This window comes from Gekko japonicus, unplaced genomic scaffold, assembly GCF_001447785.1.
Source record: "Gekko japonicus isolate JY-2015 unplaced genomic scaffold, Gekko_japonicus_V1.1 scaffold4, whole genome shotgun sequence".
NCBI lineage: Eukaryota > Metazoa > Chordata > Lepidosauria > Squamata > Gekkonidae > Gekko > Gekko japonicus.
Genome location: NW_015165234.1, coordinates 2,254,789 through 2,273,837, shown reverse-complemented (window position 1 = coordinate 2,273,837; position 19,049 = coordinate 2,254,789). Strand labels below are relative to the sequence as shown.

Below are 19,049 nucleotides of genomic sequence, written 5' to 3'. Positions count from 1 at the left end.
TAATGCCATGCGTTGAATAAAATCTCCATAAGACTTAACATCCTCTGATGGAGAAATAGGTAAATCCGCTTCCACATCTTGCGAAGTGGGCTGTGCATCTACATCCTCGATATGTTCAGAAAAGCCATCTGAATCGGAGGATACATTGGATGGTTCTGGAGATGATTCTCCCTGCTTCCGGATCTTGGAAGGTACGGCAACGGATGACCCCTGCTTCCGGATCTTGGAAGGTACGGCAACGGATGACCCCTGCTTCCGGATCTTGGAAGGTACGGCAACGGATGACCCCTGCTTCCGGATCTTGGAAGGTACGGCAACGGATGACCCCTGCTTCCGGATCTTGGAAGGTACGGCAACGGATGACCCCTGCTTCCGGATCTTGGAAGGTACGGCAACGGATGACCCCTGCTTCCGGATCTTGGAAGGTACGGCAACGGATGACCCCTGCTTCCGGATCTTGGAAGGTACGGCAACGGATGACCCCTGCTTCCGGATCTTGGAAGGTACGGCAACGGATGACCCCTGCTTCCGGATCTTGGAAGGTACGGCAACGGATGACCCCTGCTTCCGGATCTTGGAAGGTACGGCAACGGATGACCCCTGCTTCCGGATCTTGGAAGGTACGGCAACGGATGACCCCTGCTTCCGGATCTTGGAAGGTACGGCAACGGATGACCCCTGCTTCCGGATCTTGGAAGGTACGGGGTGGTCCTTTATCGGCGTCGATCGTTTCGGTGCCGAAGCATCGATTGCGACCGTCGACGTCGACGATCCCGGAACGGGAGGACAAGTGTCCGCAGCCAAGGTGGACATCGAGGCGTGCCCGGACGTGTCCAACGGTGAAGAGGACTGTGGAGATAGTGCCTTCTCCATCAGGGCCAAGTGTAGACGAGCTGCTCTGTTTTTTCTCGTCTGGTTCGAAAACTTTCGGCAATGTCTGCACTTAGAGACACAGTGCGACTCCCCTAAACAAACGAGGCAAAGCGAGTGCCCGTCGGTGGGGGATATTTTAAGGCCGCAAGTCCTACACCGTTTGAAACAACCCCACCGCGGGGCCATAGGCCAGCGGGAGGGGAACGTAAATAAAGAACAAACACCGAAAGAAAAATGCTAACTACAAAAATAAAGAAAGAGAAACTAACTAAACGCAAGTTTAGCAAAAAAAGTTTGGTACTTAGCAGACCGAGGCAGAAGGCGTCCTACCAGCGCGGCGGTCAGAAGAGAACTGGCGGGATCTGCGTGCCCCTCCTTGGTCATGCGCAGTGGAGCCGGCGCGTGACCTGGGAGAGGCGCGAAAATCCCTTTTTGCTAGCCATCGGTACCGAGAAGGTTCAGCGCAGGCGCAGTGTATCCCAAGGGTGTGATGCACAGAGACCACGAAGAAGATCAAGGGGTTGGGAACCTTGTGTTTAACTTGGCTTCTCTGAGGTTACTCAGAATTTATGCAAGAGATATGAGTTTTTAAGAACATACATGCACATGCTGTTCAACATGCTGATTTCAGGAGGGGTGTTGAAAGACCTGAGTCAGATTGAGGTGACGAGAGAGGAGGTCCTAAAACTGATAGACAACTTAAAAACTGAAAAATCACCAGGCCCAGATGGCATACATCCGAGAGTTCTGAAAGAACTCAAATGTGAACTTGTAGATCTCCTGACAAAGATATGTAATCTTTCCTTAAAATCTGCCTCCATTCCTGAGGATTGGAAGGTAGCTAATGTCACTCCCATCTTTAAAAAGGGTTCCAGAGGAGATCCGGGAAATTACAGGCCAGTCAGTCTGACGTCGATACCGGGTAAATTGGTGGAAACCATTATTAAGGAAAGAATTAGTAGGCACATAGATGAACAAAACCTATTGAGGCAGACTCAGCACGGTTTCTGTAAGGGAAGATCTTGTCTCACTAACCTGTTAGTGTTCTTTGAGGGGGTGAACAAACATGTGGACAAGGGGGATCCAATAGATATTATTTACCTTGACTTCCAGAAAGCTTTTGATAAAGTTCCTCATCAAAGGCTCCTAAGTAAGCTCAAAAATCATGGGATAGAAGGACAAGTCCTTTTATGGATCAAAAACTGGCTAGTTCATAGAAAACAGAGAGTGAGTGTAGGTGGGCAATTTTCTCAGTGGAGGGTGGTAAGCAGTGGGGTACCGCAGGGATCAGTACTTGGTCCACTGCTTTTTAACTTGTTCATTAATGATTTGGAGATGGGAGTAAGCAGTGAAGTGGCTAAATTTGCGGATGATACAAAGTTGTTCAGGGTGGTGAAAACCAGTGAGGATTGTGAGGCACTCCAAGGGGATCTGTCAAGGATGGGCGAGTGGGCGTCAACATGGCAAATGGGGTTCAATGTGGCCAAGTGCAAGGTGATGCACATTGGAGCCAAAAATCCTAAATATAAATACACATTGATGGGGTCTGAACTGGCAGAGACTGAGCAAGAGAGAGATCTTGGAGTTGTAGTGGATAACTCACTGAAAATGTCGAGACAGTGTGTGACTGCAATAAAGAAGGCCAATGCTATGCTGGGGATTATTAGGAAGGGTATTGAAAACAGATCAGCCAATATAATAATGCCCCTATATAAATCAATGGTGAGACCTCATTTGGAATACTGTGTGCAGTTCTGGTCACCACACCTTAAAAAGGATATTATAGCTTTGGAAAAAGTGCAGAAAAGGGCAACTCGAATGATAAAAGGGTTGGAACACTTTCCCTATGAGGAAAGGTTAAAGCGCTTAGGGCTCTTTAGCTTGGAGAAAAGACGACTGAGGGGTGACATGATCGAGGTTTATAAGATTATGCATGGGAAAGAGCAGGTAGAGAAAGAGGTACTTTTCTCCCTTTCTCACAATACAAGAACTCGTGGGCACTCCATGAAACTGCAGAGCGGTCGGGTTAGAATGGATAAAAGGAAGTACTTCTTCACCCAAAGAGTGATTAACACATGGAATTCACTGCCACAGGAAGTGGTGGGTGCTACAAGCATGGATGGCTTCAAAAGGGAATTAGATAAGCATATGGAGCAGAGGTCCATCAGTGGCTATTAGCCACAAGGTATAGCTAGGGGCTCTGGGGCAAGTGATGCTCTGTCTTCTTGGTGCTTGGGGGGGGGTCAACAGTGGGAGGGCTTCTAATGTCCTGGCCCCACTGCTGGACCTCCTGATGGCACTGGTATTTCTGGCCACTGTGTGACACAGAGTGTTGGACTGGATGGGCCTTTGGCCTGATCCAACATTGGCGTCTCTGATTTCAAGGTAAGTACCATCCCTGCATCTATCATCCTATCTCCTTTATAGTACAGAATATTTAGAATGCATAAACACTCTCAATATTTCCAGTGGGACTTGGTAGAACTGGGTTTGTAGTTCTTATAACTGCAGAAGTAAAACTTGTTATTCCTTATTACTTGTGTGAGTCTTTAAAAAACACATGCTTGATTCTGCATATAAACTACCACTGATGTATAACATTCCTGGGCTTTTTGATCAGAAATTTTTAAAAATTTACCTGTAGAGGAATTAAGATGGTCTGGAAAGCTGGAATTGGATGTTCTCTCCAGTTTAGCCCATCAACTAATTTCTTATAATTTACGTTTTCCTTGCCATCTTCAAACCTAAAATTAGATTGGATAATGCATATACTCAGTAAATATTGTACTCTAGTATTTTACTTGACAACAATAGGTGTTCTTGTAATTTAAAACCTTAAGATTGACAGGTACATAGATTAATGAAAGAGGGAAACCGCTCTCTTTTCTGCATTTTATATAATGGTTTGGATTCTGCCAAAATATCCACTCCCAGAAATATTTCTATCAGTGGGACACAATTTTCTTGCCTCCCTCCTTCCAGTGCAGCCCAGAATGCCCTCTGAAATGCTGCTCCTGAGGAACAAGGAACCCCCAAGGAAAAGCATAAAGGGTGAATAAGAGGTCTGTGTGTGAAGGGAGAATTGACCACAAATCACACACCCCTCCGATCAGGATCTAACCCAATATCTTGATGTATAAATCTTAATTTTATGATAATTATCATCATCATCATCATCATACTATTACATTATTGTATTCAATTTGTATTTTTGACTTCTAATATAGTACTTTTATCTCTTCTACACAATATGAACCTTATCACTTTAGGTCTACCAAATGCAAATCTATAGAAAAACCTTGTTCAAGCAGAGCTAAAATAGAAAAATTAACAAATGCCATTGAATAAAAGAAAATAAAGCTGATTTAAGGCAATTCATTTATTTTGATTTTGAACTGGATATTTAAAAATATGCTTTGACTATGTCTTGAACAGTATCTGGAAATGAGCTCACAGACAAGCTATTGCACAAAATTAATATGTTAGGCTATTCTTTTGATACATTATATTATTTGGTGAACTTGAACAGACATCCATCCCTCCTGAATTATCAGAGCTGTCAGTTCTAATAGTGCTGCCTGTTTGGGGGGAAAGGTGGAGATGAAACCTAGACCTGAGTCTTTGTCCCCCTCCTCTTATCCTGCAAACAAGTGATCAGCCTTCCTTCTCTGTCTGGCCATGCACACAAAGGGCACCTCTCTGAATGCTGAATGTTCAGTTCTCCTACTTCACTCCAGCACACTTCCCCCCAAAAAACATCTCAAATACATAACACAGAGGCTTAGTTCAGACACAACATGAAACCATGGTTTATTTTGATGACTATGATGAAACCAGGATTCATCTCACAGACACTCAAACTGTGATTTACCTTGTCAAATATTATTCACTTATGGTTGCCTGAGAGGGAATCAGCAGAGAACAGGCCAGGATTAAACCAGGATGTCTACATGCAGACATCATGTGCAACCACAGTAAAAACTATACTTAATGAATAGGGTTGTCTGGCCTCTCATGGCAGGAGACCTTCCGCAAACAACCCTCTCTTCCTGCTGCAGCTCAAGAGGCTGCAGGAGAAAAAAAAAAATTGCTGGTGGGCTGATGGTATGATGTCCTTTCTGGGAAAAACCCTAAAGTGATGTCAGTTGTCTCTATGCATCTCTGGAAACTGTAGTTTTACCATAGAGTTTCTGACAATTACCAGAATACATGATGTCACTTTTGACTGAGTATCCCCAGAAGTAATGTCACACTATTACCAATAGCATTCGCCCCCCCCATGTAGCCTGCCCCCACCCCCCCAAATCCCACGGTTGCCAGGCCCTGCTTGGTAAACCTTATTAATGAACCAACTTCAAACCCTGACTTCTAGTCTTGGTTTTATAAATCCTAACTAACCATAGTTAATAGAGTGGCCTGCATTCAGACAATCGCACAAAGCATAGTTAGTTTAATTAAGCCAAGGTTTCCCATGATGTCTGACTGAATCTCTCCACTATCTTTAGGAATTATACATTATAAATTTTAAAACTAAGGCTAAAGCAAAATGGTGGAACTATTAAAAATAAAGGGATTCATTTTATTTGTGGGAGGATTCACAATTGTTACACTGAATAAACAGTGCAGAAAAAAGCAAGAGAAATTCAAAGGAAAGCAAAATGAACAGACTAGCAACAGGACCTCTTCCTTTTGCTTTCTTTGCCTCTACCTCTCTGCTTTCTTTGCTGTCCTTTGCTGACCTGCTAGCCTGAAGTGTTGGCGGGGGAGTCTTGGTCCCTCTAGCTGCCATTAGTAATAGGGAGGACTTGGTAAAGAGAGTTCACTTTACACTCTGAATTCTAAGAAGTGCATCCTAACTGAATATTAAATGCCCTTATCTTGGATGATATACCATGAGCTTTTAGTTGAGTGGTCTAGGAATTTTAGCTCGAAAGGGACAGGCAGAAATTACTGCTAATAAAGTATTAGTTTTCCTGTAGTTAGGGGAGAGAGAAATATCAAACATTTATGTTTGAATTAGAGATATTAAAAACCCAACAAAACCAAGTAGAAGAAAATCATGGTAGTGACCCCCTGAGCCAAATCAAAGCAGGTCTAGCTGTGTTCCTGCATTTGCTTGCTGATGGGGAATCTGGACAACTGCCACAAATATGTTTTACATTATTAAAATTACTCTTCTGGTTTGGGACAAGCAATCACTTATCACATAAAAATACTGAACCAATAAATTCCCATGTTTTTAGAGATTATATCCAAAATCCTAGATAATAATTATTCCCAAATCCTTTATGTTTAAATAGCAAACACACCCAATAAAAGTCAACTGGCATGAAACCTGATTTGCACATAGACTGCAGGATAAAAAGTATTCTTCCACTAACTCTATAGCTCTTGTAAGTCTTTTTTTTTAAATAACCACTAGCTTTCATCATATAAGAATCCAACAGAGAAACACTAGATTGCTACATTATATAACATCCTGTAATTTTATTAATAGGTTTTACCCTTCAGTGCTTAAAGTATAGTATTGATATTTGGCTGGTTCCAAAAAGACTGGGGAAGAATGATACAACAATAATTTTAACCCTCATGGCTAGGGGGATGAAAACCTGGCAGATGTGTGAGCTGTGCCTGGTGAAAATGTCAGGACTCAGAGATGCACATTTTTTAAGAGCAGGTGACGATAGCCCAAAGACCTAGATAACTCCTTGTCCTTTTCCAGTGGCTAATATTCCTGAGCCACTTTTGACTTTCAACCCTTCTCACCATACATTTCCTAGTTATTGTCCCCAAATCACTCAGTCAATCCAGATTTTTGGATGCATGCTTCATTATATTAAAAATTGCACAATCATGTGCAATAAAATTTTGGTCATAGGCTTTTTTATGGGAGGGTTTTTTGAGGTATGCAGAGTAGATACAATCCTAATTATTTTTCATCTCCTCTGATGGTGATGATGCCACAGAGAACCATATTGCCATGTCATATCAGTTTTCATCACAGCAATCTATTTGTGGAATTTTCACTTTTTGGACGAACAGAGTTTGCAGGTTAGAGGTACAAAAATTGATTGTACAAAACACAGTTTAACAGAAGAAGATGCTTCACAGAAAAGGAGAATATGGATGACAACTCTTCTGAGGCTCAGGGATAACAACCTACACAGCACTGGAGCAGGAAGGGGGAGGCACCTGGATCTACCTCTCTTGCTCCTCTCATTCGACTTTTTTCTCTTTTAAAAACCCCCAAAGACTATTGACTGTCTTGCCAATATCCATCTACTTATCTTTTCACTGTTTCCATAAAAGTTCAAACTGTGGGTTGATGTATCAAACGTGCACACACATACATATTCACCCACCTCTAAAATTAGTATTATACAACTCAGGAAATAACCAGGAACGCATTCCAGTTTTCAGTTTGTTGGATGGAGTTTTTACAGAATGTGCCAAAAAGTATGGTATACTGTTGTAGGAAACTATTAAAGCCCTTATGATGCCTGAAGTCATCTTAATTACAATCCAATTGCCATGGCAAATTTGATTTAAATCAATATTTTAGATAAGTATTACATTCCTTTGGTCCATTTTGTATTTCACAACAAATAGGTCTGTAGCATGTTTAAGATCAACATCATATTTTGAAATATCTTGGGTTTCAATTCAGAGAATGTTGATGTCCACAGGCAACAATCATACAATACATGCAATAAAGACTAGCTAAAACTCTCACCTTCATGAAATGCATTTAAAATCAGGTTATGAATGCAATACACCTTCATATTGTTCCTCCACAGTTTATAAGTCTAAAATCCATCTCTTAAATACCTAGTACTTTTTTCTCCACTGATGGGGCATAATTCTCTTCCCTGGTTGCATTTATTTAAATTACTGTTTTACAGAAAAGGAGACAGAATTCTTTATTTCACTCCTGGATTCTGGCTGTCCCAAAACATCTTTTGGCAGTTCAGGTTAGTGGGAGTTTCAAAAATGAATTTATTTTACTCAGGTTAGTGGGAGTCCTAAAAATGAATTTATTTTACTCAGGTTAGTGGGAGTCCTAAAAATGAATTATTTTACTCCTGTTGTTAAATGCTCATGACCAGGTGTCAGAAATGATGAACGTGCAGCAAATTGCAAGACTGTCCATCTGCCTACCGCAGGGAACTCCCTGAAATGTCTGTACTTCATGAATTTCTGAAAAACAGTGCCTTGCATTCATTAAGGTGCCTTTAAAATAAGGAGAATCCTAAGCATTATCTGCTGATGTCCTATGATTCTGATGAGGCATAAAAAACAACAGATCTTGTTGATTTGCTTTTTACAATGCACATCATATATTACAATTGTTCTTTTAATACAATCTAGAGTTCATGCATTCACAAATGCCTCTCCTCCTCAGCAGAATACTGCGGTTATATCCCCCAGAGCCTTTAACCCTTTGCTTTATAGCTTCCTGCACAAAAGGATCGTGTTCTAAATATGGCATTCACAGGAGGCAAGAAGAATGCCAACAGTGATTTCGCTAGAAGGGCGGTATCGGGGATGAAGCCAACTAGCATGAACTGAGAGAGAGGGCAGGTGCTCTTGCGATCAGCCGGGAAGGTGGCAGAGATGGACAGCAAAGAGTCCTCAACAGATGGGAAGGAGTGACAATTATTGGGGAAATTTCACAATACCTCAAGTCAGAGGGAAAGGTGGCTGGTGTGCTTTCACATGCAGAGATCTACACAAATTGAGGGGGTGCCTATTCCCAGGAAGGTGTATGTAGGACCGCAGCCTATGGGTATCAACCCCGCTAAAATTTAAGAATGAGCAGTCTAAGCAGTACTGGGTCAGGTAGAGGCAGTCACCCATCATTTTTTCAGCACATTATCTGACCCTTCCTCTGGGCCCCTTACACAGAGACTGCACAAGAACCTAAGATAAGCCAATGTTGGATCAGGCCAATGGCCCATCTAGTCCAACACTCTGTCACACAGTGGCCAAAAATACCAGGTGTCATCAGGAGGTCCATCAGTGTAGCCAGGACACTAGAAGCCCTCCCACTGTTGCCCCCCCCCCCAGCACCAAGAATACAGTGCATCACTTGCCCCAGACAGAGAGTTCCTACCTATACCTTGTGGCTAACTTCTACTACTACTGCAATAAACCAAACAACAAATACAATTCAAACTGTCACCCTTAGTTTTCTTTATGTAAATATAACTTTATTATATTCCTAGAGTGGCACAGGCTTCAAAAAATTAGTTTCTATTTTTACAGTCTGTGCATTCTGCACAGAAACATGTTACAGTGTCATTACTGAAACAGCTGTCTGGACAGCACATTTTTAATGTGTATATTTCAATACCCCAATGTAATAAATCAGAGGGCTATAGTGGGATTACACGTAATTGAGAGAAAACTACTATAACATGAACATACAAAGGGATCAATAGAGAGCATCGACGTACGCATAGCCATGAGAACTGCTGAATTTCTCGCAGTTTACAACTAAAAAGCAGATGGTAGATTTTTGGGAAATTAAAATTAAGTTGAAGGAGGGGTCTCTTATAAGGAATATACTCATCCCGTGCTCATTTTGAGTAAATGGTCCTGCAAGTGTTTGTATTGTCTCAAAAACTTTCAAAATCTGTTTGATGAGAGTGGACAGTGGCCCAAAAGAAATATATGAATACGACACAGAGAGTAATGATGTATACACATTACTAAAATATCATCTATTGTATTAAAAATGATCACTTGTCTCCATTATAACTGACTTGTCACACCTCAGACAAGCTGCGGTCTGTCTATGTACTTAAACAACATTACTGTGGGATCAGACTTACGCAGCCAGTAGCGCTCGCAGGAGATCATCCGCTATGGGCAGCCTGAAGGACTTGCAAATAGTCCTGCACTTGTTACTGGGCAACAGTCCACACCTGTGCAAACAGAAATAATGTTTTTCATATGTAGGTGCTTCTTAAATATATTGAAATATGAAAACATGAGAATCATCTTTTAAAGGGATACAAGGTGTATATTAAAAAAAGGAAATACTTGTGGAAAAGAAAAAAAAATTATGCAAACCTTGGCAGTAAGGACCCTTCCCTTGAGCAGATCCCTGAAGGGAAGCCTGGGTTGCATCTGGACTATACTTTGAGCTGACATTAAACTGGCAGGTGCCCAAACCTGGCTTGTTGCTGGGCTTGCAAGTTTACCTCACATGGGGAATATGAATTAGAAACTAACTCTGATTTCCAAAAATGTACAAATGTGGCGTGCACAAGTTAACTGTAGTTAGCATCCACACACACATCCCAAATAGGATTCTATCAGGACTCTAGTTTTTTGGAAGAAAGCTAACTCCAGGTGATCCACACTTCTGCATCCATATGTCACAGGTAACCAAAGTTAGTTTCTAACTGGGATATAAATTCAAGAAAGGGGAGGAGCAAGGCCTGTGAACAAGCCTAGCAATAAGCCAGATTCATGCATACACCAGTTTTAATGTTGACTTAAAAATTAAGGCTAAAATGGATGCCTGAGCATAGCTTTTGAATCCAGAAAAAGCCAGCAGATATGGACAGCAACATTCCCCTTCTCCAGCCACCAGCCAACTGCAGGCTGCTGGAAGAAGACCTGTGCATAATGGGAAATAAACCATTTCTGGCCTTCTTGCCCCCCTCTTCCCCCACCCTGTTTGGCAGGGGAAAAGGAAAAAGAAATCTCCAGGCATATGTTTGGTCTGCCTGCCACACCTCAGTCAAACAAAATCCTCCCCACTACTCTGCTTGCTCAAGGACTCTGCCTCCAAGACTTTGGTGCTAGTAACAGAGAAATATTTATCTTCTCTTTTAAATCTAGAGTTTTGAGCTGACTAAGCTGTTTTGGCCTATAACTTGTTAACATTATCAGAAACATTTTACTGTGGTAATGAAATCCAAGCAGTGTGATAGAATACTTAGCACAGTAAAGACAAAGCATGTCCAGTGAAGAAGGGACACCGAGAAACAGCAGCATGCCATTTGCCATTCTGTCACTGAAGCGGCCTTGCACTTCAGCCACATTTGTCTCTTGCATTCATGTAATGAAAGAAGCAAAGCTGTTGAGTCATCAGCAAACTAACATAGCAAATGATCTGGCCTTAAGCAATATAATATTCCCATCCAAACACATGGGGATGGATGCACCATGGGAGACTGTGCTGCAACTGGAAAACCCACAGAAATTATAGAGCCCTGCTGCCTTGCACAAGTGGAGGTACCTTCCAGTCCTAACAGGACACCTTTGGATACAACTCAATGTATTTAGAATCAGGTTATAATTCCCACAGATTTCAAAAGGCAGTTTAATAATCTTTTAAACTCTCTACAACTAAAACCAATGACTGAATTATGTCAACAGAATGTTGGTTCCCCTATGCTGATGGGAGATAGATCACATCAGGACTGTGGTTAGTAGACGTTAGCAGGGCAGACCCAGCATTCAGAATGAAACTGGGCAATTTTCCTGCCACGTTTCTTCTGCAAAAACACTGGGAGCAAGTTTGGTAAGAAATGCTATATTCTCTCGTTTCTTAGACAGGAGAGAATTAATACATTTAGTCTTCGGAGAGAAAACAGAATCCTTACTTGTCTCTGTCATTGTATACAAAGGATGCCAAAAGTTGACCAAAGTTCTCGAAGCTACTTTTCTTCAGATGCTCCTGGGACACAGCTAGAAGGAATGTAATGTCCATTTCATTCTTATCTCTTACACTGTAATATCGCCCAACAGTCATAATTTCATGTTCTGATAATTTTCCATCTGAGATATTCATCATCACTTTTCTGTGAAATTCAAAATAAATAATTATGTATATATGAAAGAAAATACTATATGCAATTAAATACCTTTGAAAGTACTTCAGGTCAATAAGTGATACTTGCTTTCAGTCCAAGAACCTGTAGGCTTCATCTTCCTAGGTACACTTTTAAGACGAGACAGTGAGAAACACCTATGTTGTGCGTCATTATGGAACTTAAAAGTGAGACAACAAAACTGCAGTCTGGAACTCCAAGTCTGATGAAGCTTCAAAGCTTCTACACAAGAATGCTTTGGAAGGAAGAATGTAGGAGCACAAGCAGAGCTGGACTGAAACAGTTTTCTTCTTATGAAAAAGAGGGACATCTAAAGAGCGGACTAGCAAATAATCTTTTGCATCTCTCAGATATGCTGTAGCACTGGACCAGACACTTTGCAAGAACAGTCTAAGGTAAGCTGTTCTTCTGTTACCAAGATACATGGATGGTACAGCTGTCATTTTAAGAAGAATTTCAAGCATTCTTTTTAGGGACTTGACAGCTGATGGGAAAACTAAGAAGGGGTTAAAGGAACTCTTTTTAATATTTTAATTTTCTTTAGTCATGTTCTTTGTGGCACCTGAATACTAGGCTGCAGCAGTATGCAGCTGAGAGCAGAAAATATGCCTCCAAGGTTATGGGACCCACTGTAGTCAATATCCATGAACTTTCATTCACAAGTTACAGTTGTTCACATGAAGCACACACTGGGGGACAGCTGGAAACATTTATGAGACTAAAAAGTATTGTCTACATTGGCCTAGTATCACAGCAATTCATCATAGGGTTCATGTTTAACCAGCAGCTACATCAAGGCTTGTTTTAGTCAAGCTCCACTGCACAATGAAATGCAAAACTGTCATCTGCATATCAGATTGTATGCTCGTTTTATCTACTCATCAAGCATAAACTACCTTCTAGAATATTTGATCAAATACATATAGGAATATCGGCTATTTCTTATAACATGGAAATAAAACAAGGCAAGCAAGTTTTCTTATATATGTACAGCAAAGCCAAATTTCATTAGAATCCTATACTACAGATCATTTTCTGAGTTAGAGGTTGTGAACGCTTTGAGACAGAGACAGTGAACGCTTTGAGACATTCCAGCTTGTTCTGAATGATTTTATATTAGGAACAACAAGTAAACAATTACCCTGAGCAAGAAAAGACATCTGTAAATATCTGTTTTGTCAGCACCCAAGGAAGAATGGACTGGAAGGAAATTTCAGATTTTAAAAACTTATATGAGTTACTAAACCAGTTGCAGTGTAACCGATTTAAAGACATTAGTTTGCAAAGGTCACTCAAAATGATTACGTGCATTAAACACACACTTGTTCTGTATACTGCTGACTTTCTTGGGGGGGGGGGTGTAAAGTGCCATCAAGTCGCAGCCGACTTATGGTGACCCCAAAGGGTTTTCAAGGCAAGAACCTAACAGAGGTGATTTGCCATTGCTTTCCTCTGCAAAGCGATCCTGAAATTCCTTGGTGGTCTCCCATCCAAATACTAATCAGGGTAAATTCTGCTTAGCTTCCAAGATCTGACAACTATGTATTCTCATGTTTGACAGCCAGCATGGCTAGTGGTGTCAGACTATAGTTTGGCAAGCCCTGGGCTCAAATCTTAAGAACATAAGAGAGGCCAATGTTGGATCAGGCTGAAATATACTAGGTTCAGATGCGTTGAGTGATCAGCTCATAGTTTATTAGTGATTTCAGCTAAACTCTAAGATTACCTCAGCAGGACCGCAGCCCTGCTTAAATGTGCCCCCAACACCACACCCAACACACACCCACACCCAGTGATAGGCTATTTACACTCCCACTCTGGCTTAATTGGTTCCTTCCAGGATACTGGCTGTCTATTGTTTGGTTACTCAAGCTTGGTCAAGGTCCTAGGTAGCATTCCAGCTCAGTACATAACACCCCTCCCCCCAAAGTTCAGAACCCCTTTAACAAAATAAGTCTCTAAGATATGCGGGACGGTGTCGTTCCTGGGTTGAACAATGCAGTTCTGACTGTGGGGCTGGGGTTCCTGGTCTGGAGTCCACTGGCGCCGCAGCGGTGCTGACGGGAGGTGGCGGGGTTGGCACAACCTTGAGTCTCTCAATATCTGCTGATTCCAGCGCATCGTCCGCTGGTTCCTCTGACTGCTCGCTGGTCGTTGGCAGGTCACCAGTAGCTGGTTGTTCCCTTTCGGGCACCAGTTCTTGGGGGTGGGGCAGCTCCACATCGAGATCTTCAGGCTCTGCTGGGAGGAGGTGGCTGCAGAGCTGATCGATGTGCCTTCTCAGCACCTGGCCATCTTCGGTGGACACCTCATAGGAAAGGGGCCCCGTTACCCTAGTGATTTTCACGGGAATCCACGCTGGGCCATTTGAGAAGTTGCGGGCATAGACCGAATCATCTGGGAAGAACCCGCAGGGCGTAGCTTGGCTCTCAAGCGCCGGGTGGTGTTCTGGAGCATGATCCGGATGCAGCCTATCTAAGCAGGTAGTTAGATGCTGGCCCATGAGGAGTTTGGCGGGGCTGCGACCGGTGGAGATGCTCGGTGTCACCCGATGGCCAAAAAGGAAGACGGCGAGTTGGTGATCCCAGTCTCCAGGGATGATCCTCCAGAGGGACTCTTTGGTCGTCCTCACCATCCCACTTGGCCATTGGAAAGGAGCGGATTGGATGTGTCGGATTGTGTAACAGCCCATGAATTCCTGGAAATCACCCGAGGTGAAAACGGTTCCGTTGTCCGACACCACGGGGCTCTGGGGCTTGGAGCGCGATGCAGTGCTATCAGCTGGATCAGGCTTGCTCGTCAGGATCCCACTTTTGTCGCCAGTGAAATATACTGGGTTCAGACGCGTTGAGTGATCAGCTCATAGTTTATTAGTGATTTCAGCTAAACTCTAAGACGACCTCAGCAGGACCACAGCTCTGCTTAAATGTGCACCCAACACCACACCCAACACACACCCACACCCAGTGATGGGCTATTTACACTCCCACTCTGGCGTAATTGGTTCCTTCCAGGATCCTGGCTGTCTATTGTTTGGTTACTCAAGCTTGGTCAAGGTCCTATGTAGCATTCCAGCTCAGTACATAACACAGGCCAATGGCCCATCCAGTCCAAGACTCCATCACACAGTGACCAAAAATATCAGGTGCCATCAGGAGGTCCACCAGTGGGGCCAGGACACTAGAAGCCCTCCCACTGTTGCCCCCCCCAGCACCAATCTTCATTCATAAAACTCAGTAGGTGACCTGCTGCAACCAGTCATGCTCTCTCAGCTACCTTGCACGGATGTTTTAAAGATAAAATAGGAAGTGACTGAACAATGTACTTGTTCAGAGATCTTTTGAAAAAGAATGAAATAAAAATGAGAACTATGCCACAATGAGTCTTTGGATTTGTTGAGATATAAATCAAAATAAACTTTAAAGCGATTACTCGTGTGAAATGTCAAAAATTGTATTATCCTGCGTACAGATGCAGCAGAGAGATGGCAGAATCCCACATGAAACTTCAACATGCAGCGAAGCAGGTCAAAAGAAAGCTCCATGGCTCCTCTGTTACTAAAAAGGCTGCAATATTTAAGCCTGTTTATGGTCTGTGAGATGAAGACAGCCAGATTATCCACAGTCCTGTGGACTTTCTCATTATTTCTTACTGATGGGGACCTCACACAGAAGCAGTTCTAAAACTTAAGAGCACTGAATTAAACTGTCTTTCTGGGACATGTATTCCACCGTCTTACCTGAATTCATCATAGTCCATAACAGTGGTATGCTGAGGATCAGTAGCTGCAAAAATCTGCTTAATCTCTCTTGACTTTGGCTCTCCTATTGCTTTCAGTTTGTTCAAGATGGTGCTGATATTGGCCATGGCAAACTGAAAATAGATGGTAGGGGAAAAGAACAGAGGATATATTCAAAACAGATAAATCATTTTTAGTAAATGTACAACAATTTGAAGACCAAAAACTATAACAGGGGTTTTTTTACTTATGATATACACCTATATAAAATGGGGCCAGGTGAGAATGCATGTGAACCTGTCCATGCACTGAAGAAATCATGTAAAGGCTGATCATCTATTGCATATTGTGCAACTGCTCCGTAACAAGGAGTGCACTAAGCTGGAAAGCACAGAGTTTGCACTGAATGTTGATATGAAATGTGAACCAAAAGATAGGCAGTCATCTCACCTAGGCTGATAAACAGCTCTTCAGAAACTGGGTGCAGAGAACTAAATGCATTGGCCCAAAGTCACACGCATACCTGAACTGCATCTCAGTGTCTTAAGTTCCTTAGGGTGTGATGAGATTATATGTAAAAACGTGAGTTGGGTGAGGGAAACTCCAACCCGTTGAATTAACATGTGACCTAGGACTCACCTTCAAAATGGGGGGGGTGTGTCTCCCATGCACGATGTGGCTGCAGGTGAGGTTTCATCATTCCCTCCCTTCTACCCTGTGCACTTTTGCTAGCAGAAAAGGGCTGTGAGAACCAAGCTGTTTGTCTTACTGCCAGTTCCACATGCCTTCCGGGTAGACATATGGAATTGGCAATAGGACAAACAGCCCACCCCCATTGCCCTTTTCTGCCAGCAAAGTCCATGGGGTAGAAAGGAGGGAATGATGAAACCCGTCTGCAGCCACATCATGTTTGGGAGATGATTTAGCCCCACACACACTATTTTTGAGGTAACTGTTAGGTCACACATCAAATGTGAGTTCGGTTGGCATTTCCCTCAATTTATGTTTAACCTGTCATCTAACCTAATCTTATTCCCAGTAGTAAAGATTTGCAAATTCTGTTTCAGACCCTCTTTTGAAACCTCTGGAGAAAATGCATCACTATGTCTAAAAATGTAACAGTCTGGATGTTGTAGCTAACATGTGCAATCCAAAGAAATGCCCCCAAGACTACATTATCCATTTCAACATCCTATTTACAGCTCCTTCCAACCTGGGTTACACTTTTACTTCAGGAGGGCTGCACAAATGCTATGGCAAGAGGCAACCATAACAACTATCAGATATTCTTATAGATTGTGTTTGGTTAGCATCAGTTCCTTTATCTGTTGCGTGGGAAAATTAACTGGTACAGCACAGACTCTATCATCAGTTCCCTTTTATTGCTTTTTCAGTTTTGTTCTTTATGGAAACAAAGGCAGGATTAGGATACTATGAAAGTAAATTTGCAAACTGGAATCATTATGGACATAGAAACTCCATGACATTTACCAAACATGTTATCTTATATGTATTTTGCATGCAGTAGGTTGAAGAAATGGACAAATTGCACCACTATGTGTTCAAGTCAAACAGTGTTGGCTGTGTGTTGATCTTGGGATGAATAAACAAAGGTTTTCAGAGCAACCATTACTGAAGCTAGATAATAATACTTCATATGGCTCAAAGGCCAAATAAGGATTGGAAAACACAGCTTGCCTCATTTGCATGCTTCTCCATGTAGTTGAAAGCATACTCATCAGCATCCACCACAAGGAAGACGTGGCCATGGAAACATATTTTGGCTCCAATATACAGATCCTGGGCCGTGTAGTACTCAGACATTTCACTCTTAAAGACCTCCTGCCCGGGCTTTGGAACACGACCTCTTTCCAGGAATTTCCCACCAATTACCCCTGCAACAAAACAACAAGCTGCATCTTTTAGAGAAATGTATTAGACTGCACCCTAAAACAGTCAGTCACCCAGACCAAATTGCCTGTACCTAGGTAGCAAATTTCCATATTTTTAAAAAATGTAATGTTCATCAAATACTTCTCTTTTATTCTCACAAAATTTTGCCTTTTTTCACACCTGTACTGGAAACTGCACTTTCAGATAAGAAACCGGGTGCATTTAGTCGTTCTTAAACTGGTAAACCATTGGATGGCAGGTGCTTGATCCGTCCTGTGAACTGTACTGTACTGAATCATAACCATAGTTGTGATAAGGCAAAGAAATGGTTACGAGTTGACTGATGGCCTACACACTTGTTGAAATATAACTTAAGGACTTTCCCTCTCATTACAAGCATGTTTGCATGCGAGACTGTACAGATGAAACTGCTTCTGTCACATAAAAGTAATGTACATCTTATATCATCTGCTTGAAGAAAGCAGTTGTAAAAGTGTTGTATTTTTACAAAGAATAACATGCCCAGAGAAAGAGCTTTTCCAGTGTCTGAAACTGAGACACTGCCATTGTGCAGAGTGCAGGAAACTGACATCACACTCACCGCATTCTAGAGAAGGTTTGCCAACCGTAATGCTTTGTGCTGAACAAGCAATCTGCAAACTCAAGTATGTCTGTGGTTCATTTCCTGTTTATAGCTGCATTCCCAACCAAAAGCCAAAAAGTGTGCATTTGAAACATTTTATGGTGTTGTGTGTATTATTTGGTAATGCAAGTGTAATAAAAAGGGATGGACTATATAGCAAAAGGCCATTTAGAGTAACAATTATACATGACTGCAAAACCCAGAGTACTTATTCATCCAGAGTTTGATGCAGAAATCATCTTTGTGAAACAAAACTGAAAGGTGAAAAATGCATTAAGGTAATCATCAGGGTCCAACTTAATCCTGTAAAAGCATGAACATTCAGAGTCAAGAATAGAAACCAACTTTTTCCTACTTAGTTACTGACACATAAAAAACTATCAGTCTGAGAAGGTGGCTACATAATTACCTAGTCAACAAAAGCTTTTAATGTCATTATTGATTATGGATTTGACTCACTAAAGACATTTTCTTAATGCTTAAGGTATAAAGAAAGCATGCTTGCAATGAAAAAGGGTTGGCCAAACAATGACAAACCAGCATAGAGGTGGCAATACAATCCAAACTAGCTTCTCTCCCCCTCCCCCCGACCCATTAAATTTTGGAAGACAGGAGGAGGTTGTAAAACTTGTAAAACACATCATCGTGTTTATCCTGGCATAGAGGCAGCACTACAGAAAGAGTTTCCATAAAATCCTCATTCAACAGTTCCTCATCACAGATTCTCTTGCATGACTGAAAGTAAAGTGCAACCCTTTCACAATTCTTCTACCACTCCCTGAAAGATCTGTGCTGTGTCACCACCCTGGTAGGAGGAAAATGAGAGTGGAGAGGAACAGAACATCTAGGCATCACCATCATAATTCTGGCATTTCATAAGGATATGTGCTCAAGCTACAGATAAACTTCCATGAAGTTCTGCAGCAAACGTCCATGAAATTTTGCAACTAAGCTAAAAGAAATGCACTTTACTGCAGAATTCTTGTGCTAACATTAGTCCATTACCTATTTCAGGGCTTAATATTAATTGAGGATAAAAATGGCTTACAGACAA

At 42.0% G+C, this 19,049-nt stretch overlaps 1 protein-coding gene across 1 annotated transcript in view; it reads right to left on the bottom strand.

Annotated features, from left to right (window-relative positions):
- EFHC2 (EF-hand domain (C-terminal) containing 2) overlaps window positions 1-19,049 on the bottom strand; it is a 74,253-nt gene that overhangs the window by 8,997 nt on the left and 46,207 nt on the right. The window contains exons 10-14 of the mRNA XM_015409801.1: window positions 17,158-17,354; window positions 15,460-15,593; window positions 11,493-11,690; window positions 9,708-9,800; window positions 3,512-3,617 (exon numbers count right to left, since the gene is read on the bottom strand). Of these exons, the coding sequence (XP_015265287.1) occupies window positions 3,512-3,617; window positions 9,708-9,800; window positions 11,493-11,690; window positions 15,460-15,593; window positions 17,158-17,354 (728 nt within the window). The remainder of the gene's footprint in view (window positions 1-3,511; window positions 3,618-9,707; window positions 9,801-11,492; window positions 11,691-15,459; window positions 15,594-17,157; window positions 17,355-19,049) is intronic.